This window comes from Cucurbita moschata, unplaced genomic scaffold, assembly GCF_002738365.1.
Source record: "Cucurbita moschata cultivar Rifu unplaced genomic scaffold, Cmos_1.0 Cmo_Scf00036, whole genome shotgun sequence".
NCBI classification, from domain to species: Eukaryota; Viridiplantae; Streptophyta; class Magnoliopsida; order Cucurbitales; family Cucurbitaceae; genus Cucurbita; species Cucurbita moschata.
Window position 1 is genome coordinate 598851 of NW_019268552.1, and position 7351 is coordinate 606201.

The 7351-nt window shown below is 30.3% G+C and overlaps 1 protein-coding gene across 1 annotated transcript; it reads left to right on the forward strand.

Moving 5' to 3' along the window:
* The first annotated feature begins 4802 nt into the window (after positions 1-4802).
* LOC111431565 lies at positions 4803-6150 on the forward strand. The gene has a single exon (XM_023068248.1). It carries the CDS (start codon positions 4828-4830, stop codon positions 5980-5982), a length of 1155 nt encoding a protein of 384 aa, XP_022924016.1. The 5' UTR covers positions 4803-4827; the 3' UTR covers positions 5983-6150.
* The last annotated feature ends 1201 nt before the right edge of the window (positions 6151-7351 follow it).

Below are 7351 nucleotides of genomic sequence, written 5' to 3' on the forward strand. Positions count from 1 at the left end.
AAAAAAAAAAAAAAAAAAAAAAAAAAAAAAAAAAAAAAAAAAAAAAAAAACCCAAAAATAAAATCCGATAATTTAATAAATTGAACGAAAAATGATACTTAAAATTGAAGTTAGAAAGAGAGGGAGATGATGGAACAACCAATCCAATAACCTATAAAGCTTTTTACCTTTTCCTTATATTTTCGTATCAATTTAATTTATAAATATTTAAAACCGCGCATAAAATTTAGAAATCTATTAAATACAGAATTAAAAAAATTTAAATAAAGTTTTTTTACCCAATTAAAAAAAAATTAAATAAACATTTTTTTTTCTATTAATGATGTAAATTAGTAGTTAAAATAGAGATTAAGTAGAAGTGCATTATTATGAAGTTATATATAGTTATTGAGTGATATTTAAGTAATAAATTAATAAGTTAAAGCTCAATTTTTGTATTAATTAAATAATAATTTTTGGGATTTTGCGTGCAATTTACTGTTACGCAATATTTAGCCGCATGTTTTTCTTTTATTTTTTTGTTAAATATTTCCCCTTTGAATTACAATCATCATAAAGTCCAGCCGACACCTTTGCATTCACAAGCATCGGCTCCACGCCTTTTCTTTTTTATTATTTATTCATTTTTTTACTTTTTTTTTTTTACAATTTTTTCGTTTATTAATCAATTGGAGTGTTCCACGCTGATATTAAAAATTAATCATTATATTAAAATAAAATAAATATTTTTTTTTTAATTTTTACTATAACTTTGTCGCAATAATTTTTAAATTTTTAAATTCAATAAAAATATATATATTTAAAGATATATCCTAGATGCACCTTATGAACGATATATACATTATGGGACGGGACCTCTCATCCTTGAATGAAAGGGTCAATGATTGGAGGCTGTGAACAAAGACTTATTTTATTTATTTTATTTTTCTTTAAAATAAATAAATATTACCGACACGTCCACGTCGGACGACATAAATACAGTTTCTTTCGTTATCTTAAAAAATAGATAGCCAGCTCATCGATACCTTCATACGCCGAATCGGCACAATGATTGGCCCACACTTTTTTGTCTCTCTTTCCTATTAAACCTATTTCCTACATTACGTCTCTCACAATTATTTGATCCCACAGTCCCTTACTTTTTTCTATATAATTAAAAATCACTCATATTATTATTTATTTTTAAAATGCAACATTATATTTTGAGGGCCATAAGATCTCGTCTTCACACGTGAAATCTAAGACTTGTCGATATATGATAAAAGAGCATCGTATTCGTATCCCGTCGGTGTTACATTTCTAATTAAATATTTATTCTTATCTGTCTCTTAAATAATTTTAATATATATATATATATTATAATATATCAACTAACTAAAAAGCTTCTTCAATCTTTTTTTTAAATCAACAAGCGGTTCAAGACTATTATTTAAAATAGAGGATTAGATAATCATGATGTAATTAATTATTTAATCATGTCTTCTTCTAACGTCATTTCAAATATATATATATAATTCTATCAATCGAGTTAAAAGTCGTAATCAAATAATAAAAATCTTCTGTATAAATGACTGTAGTAATAAAATTGTTAATGTGTTGAAGAACATCTTTATCTTTCAAATCAAATTGTAGGGTTTATTTTCTTCGTTCTTATCATTAATTATGTAAATGTCGCATGAAAACGTCACAATATTAATCAATTTCAAGCACGAAGCAAAAATATGTGTTGCAAAATAAATTAAAATTAAAATAATCAACAAAATAAAAATGAAGAAAAAGAAAGAAAGGGACGTGAGAGATTTGAAAAATAAAAAAGAGGAAAAAAAGAAAAAGAAAAAGAAAAAAAGAGGAGAAAAGAAGAATTGGGTATTGGAAAATGTTCGGAAATGGCCCCAATACATTCAACCCTACTGATGATAAAACAGTACGGAATTTGAAAAAGATGTTCCGACGGCGACTGTGACTCTGCAAGCGTGTAATCTGTCACCGCCCATACATTTCTCGCCACCTGGATGCGCGCGTGTGGCCTTTCCCTCCATCTTCGGGGTTTTTCACTCTAACCCGACCCGACCCCTTCTCTCTCTCTCTCTCTACTGTCACCGTCTTGTTACGTCACCATGATGTCGCCGACATTTCTGTCTCCCTCCCCTGCCTCTCCTATTAAATAACTAAGCAACTATTTTTTTTTAAACAAACATTTTAAATAAAACTACTAATAATATATATATATATATATATATATTTCTAAGTTTTCCTTATTAAAAGAGATTATTTTTCCTTATTAAAATGGGAATTAAATAATTGGATAAATAATTAATTTAATTTATTATGGAACAAAAATTAAATGTAACATGGGGGATATACCCCTTGAATTTAAGACCACCCCTATGGCCAAGGACTCTCTACAATAATTGTATACGTCCTCTTCATAATTTTAAGTACCACTTAGAGTTGTCTAAATTGACTATTATACAATCATATATTCCTCGATTTAATTTATAATCAGTGGTTTTTATTACTATTTTGACCTTAATTAAATATAATATATATGCCAACTTATTCCAAATAATTTAATTCTTCAGTCTTAATCTAGAATATTATTTAATTTAAATTTAAGTCGGTAAAAATTTCTCAAATTCATGAGGTTGAAATGAAATTTAAAATATATAATATTAGTATATTATATTATATAATGTGTACGGCGTTTGATTTAAAGAGAGTGGTCATTTTCAAAAGGGTGTCCATCGCCCAACAATAAAGCTTCCTTTTAAAGATATGATGATCACAAATTGATAGGTCTAAAGTAGAGGGGTTTCTAGGAAGCCCCGTAAACACCGCCCCGACTCTTATCCATATCCATCAAAATGCATCTAACAATTTTTCACAAATAAATATTTGAAATAAAAATATCTCGAATAATTCATCAATTATAAAATCATATATATATACATTTTAATCTACATTTCGTACTATTGTGAAACAGCTATATTCGGACAATCGAGTTCTTATTTAATTTTTTTTTTATAAAAAAAGAATTCACAAATTTATAATATTTTAATTTATTTAACTTTAAATTCACGTATTAACTTTTTTTTTTTAATCAATAAGTGACAGGATTTTTTATTATTGTTTTGATGACCAATGAATTTTTGTTGATTGTATTTATGGGCAAGTGAATGTTTTAAACATGTTTATATATGTGAAGCATGCACCACAAGCAATACAATACTTAAAAGTTATAATTATTAATTATTTCTTTTTTATTTTTTATTATTTATCATTGGCCATATTATAATCATGCCTTACCCGCTTGTATTTAATAAATAATTACTAACCCGATGAAAATTTAATCTTAAACTTGTAAATTTCTGTCCAATAAATATTCAAATTTTAAAAATAGATCTCCGAAGTTTAAACATATTTAATAAAATCTTATATTTTTTAAAAATAATCTAAAGTTAATAGATCTTAACTTCATGCATGCAAGGAGAAGCTTCAAATTGGTTGGCTTAGTAGAAGATGAATGTGGGTAGGAGTGGAGATGTCTCTTTAATAATAATTTTTTTTAAAATTATATATATTCTCGAACAATCATATTGTTATGTTAAGTCTTGTCTTTTAATTAATCAAAACAAACACGATTTTCAAAATCGTTAGTTTAGGTTTATTTTTTTTCAAAATCAACGTCAGTTTAAGTTGTTGATTTATGAAAAAAAAATTAAAAATCGAAAAATCAATCCGAACTCGGTAGAATATGTTTTCTAGGCGTTCGTGTTTTTTTTTTTTTTAATATTATTTGGAAAAAAAATATATAAAAAAAGAGATGAAAATAAAAAATCAAAAGTGCAATAATGAAAGAGAATAGGTGTAGAGGGGAAAGAATGGCATTAGAAGAGGGGTGGGAATAATTAAAGATAAAAATGATGTAATTAATAATTGCAACCATGAAATTAAATATTAAAAAGATATAATTGTGTAAATTATGTTTACTTGGTTTTAGAGTCTATTAGAAATAAATAAAATAATTATAAAATAATCCCTGAAAGTTGCAAGATTCCCCTGGTCGAGCCCATCTTGTGTCTGTGGGCAGTCCCACCTCACAACCAAGTCAAAAGCGGCAATAAGAGCGGTCATGGAATTCCATTAAAAAACAGGGGCTTATATGCAAAATCCCTAATGCCAAAGGACCAAATAGCAATTTATGTGATAAACTTGACTAAAGATTTCCATGTCTCCAATTTCCAACACCTTCCGATTGGACCCCAATATTTGACTCTAATTACATGGTTCTCTTAACTAATTATTTATTTATTTATTTATAATTTCCCCACCAATCCTCTCTTAATCAATCTTATTCCAAACACATCATTACTACCTTACTAATTTCTAAAATCATATAATTATTACGTAATCAATTTTATTTCCCAAATTTTAATTTTTTAATCATAAATATTCAATAAAAACATAATAATCAAAAAGTATATTTATAATTTTCACTTGAAATTAGTTTAAATTAATTAATTTGAAGAAAAATATTTAATAGTAATGTAAACGTGACCGACAAACTAACCTACAAAATAATATCGTCATAAATAGATAAATCAATTGACAAAGTGAATTAAAATAATTAATAGAAAAAGTTGCCATGATTAATTATATAATATCTTTATCTCTTATCATGTTGGTTGGTTATAATATAGTAAACCAGCAACTATTGTTAATCAATAATTTACCGGAATAATTAACATTAAAATTTAAAATTCTGGTTCTATTTTTTTAATATTCATAGCACCTACCACAAATTTCTCAAATAATATTATTATATTAATGGGTTGCGGATGTTGTACTGGGCCTGTTCTTATTTGGGCCGTAAAGTCTGTTGGGCCGATTCATTTTGGGCCAAGAAGGGCAAATAAGAAATCTCACTCCTCTTACAGCCTCCATTATCAAAGCTTGTTCGTCAAATCATTTCTGTCGGAGGGGAAAATGCGGCTTCAATTGAATAAAGAAATCACTTTAATTCTTCACCCAAATCAAAATTCCGTCCATTTTTTCAAACCCATATCTCGAAATCTCGTTTCCTTCCAACAAGAACTGATCAAACGCCGCCAATTTGATCGGTTGAGAGTTCAATTCCAGGAAACACAATCTTCAAGCCCTAAGAAACGAACCCAAGACGACGGAATTCCATCGGACGACGTCAAAATCCTGGCCAAATTCAAATCCCGACACAATTTCATCAGAGTTCTTGAAGTTTCCCGAAGAGCAGAGCACCCATTTGCAGGTTCTAGACTCCTCCTACTCGATGGCCCTGGTAACATTCATAGCATCTCTCATCTTTTCAAATCACTCACAAACACCTACTTCGATGTCTTCGCCACATTGCCGCCGATTCTGCCGTCGGGACCCATCGGAATCCTCGGATTCGGCGCTGGTTCCGCCGCTCGAGCGATCCTAAAGCTATATCCGGAGGTTGTGATTCATGGGTGGGAGTTGGATCCGTCTGTAATCGCGGTTGGGAAGGAGTTTTTTGGTTTGTCGAAGCTGGAAAAGGATTACCCAAATAGGCTTTTTATGTACATTGGGAATGCTCTGGAAGCCAAGGTGAAAGGGGGATTTGCAGGGATTTTGGTGGATTTGTTTAGTGAAGGTAGCTTGATTCCAGAACTTGAGAATCCGAATACATGGAGAATGCTCGCAAGGTGTTTGATGAAAGGCGGGAGAGTGATGGTGAACGTTGGGGGCAGTTGTGTGGAGGCAGAGGACCCAAGAAGAGATGGGAAAGTGGTAATGGAACGCGCTTTGAAGGCAATGCATGAAGTTTATGGCGACAAATTGTGGATTTTGAGACTTGGGAATGGTGAGGATGACAGTTCCTTGGCGCTCACTGGTGACTTGCCTGACATTGCTGCTTGGAAGCTGGCGCTTCCAAGGACTCTGAGGTTCTACCCTGAGATGTGGGCTCCTTACAACGCTACATAAAGAACTTAAACACTCTTTTTTGTATGTCTAAGATGATCTGATCTCGATTCAGTTTCCATGAATGGAATGTTTGTTGAATATGGGGAGACTGTATTATGTTCTGTTCTTGTGAATCTTTGAGTTATGTTATGAGTTCTTTTAAGAAGAAAAGAATATGTTTTTATTTAAGATTCTGTGAGAATACACATGGATTTGAGAGGGAAATAGTGCACTTGAGATTACACACCGATCATCGAAATAAGCAAGAATACTATTTCTACGAAAAATACCATTTATGGGTATTTCAATCGAAATACTGGAACGGGATAATAGTTCTTTTTCTCGTTCTTGAAGTGATTCAAATTGAATGATGAATCCATTTCTTCGCCTTTTTACCAATAAATCAGAATTACCAGTAGTATTTGTGAGATTAGATTGATCCGTGCATTGGATTGGATTAAGTTCTGAATAATTAGGAACTCCACTTTCGTTTTTACTACAAAGATCCGGACCATAAAATTTTTGTCTCATTTTATCATTATTTACTCAATAGCTAGAAATATATCTTCTTTGGACAGAAAGAGAATTAACATCCGAACCTCGTGATAATATCCATAAATAACTTGTGTTTGGTAAGAGATGGACATTAGTATATGTAAACTCGGGTGCATGGTACACATCAGTACTCCAATGCATTTCTCCCTCTGAGTCAGAATAAACATGTTTTCAAACCCTCTCTTGATTGAAGAGGTAAACGAGTGTCAGCGAGAATGTTGGACTCCAAATGGTGAATTGTGAGATCCCACATCGGTCAGGGAGAAGAACGACACATTTTTAAAAAGACATGTCTACTAAGAAAAATGTTTCTACACCCTTATAAATAACGTGTAATTCTCCTCTGCAACTGATGTAGGATCTCAAAATCTACCTCTTTGAAACCTAACGTCCTCATTGGCGCTCGTTTCCCTCTCCAATCGATGTGAAATCTCAGTACATATAATAATCTAAATACATTTAAACTTAGGTTATCATGAAATTGTGTTGTTCCAAAGAATCTAAATACATTTAGACTTAGGTTTAAATACAATCTAATAAAAAGATCCACAAAATATACATAAAAATAAAGTGGGGTCCAAAAGGCATGTCTCTAATAATTAGGTCCATTTTAATTAATCTAAAACCGATCCAACAAATCTTTCCAATTTTGCCCATGCCCCACAATAAAAGGAAGCAAATAAACAAAATCAAGAAAATTATTGAAATTAATTAACCAAAAGGGAAATTAATATGATAATTAATTACTTTTTTTTTATAATAATATTACGAATATGGTAAACCATACCTACCATTTTTTAAAATAATAATAATTAAAAAAAAAAAAAAAAAAAAA

What these genes read in the sequence shown, in the direction of transcription:
- LOC111431565 (XM_023068248.1), top strand. Translation starts at nt 4,828, where the DNA reads ATGGGTTGCGGATGTTGTACTGGGCCTGTTCTTATTTGGGCCGTAAAG.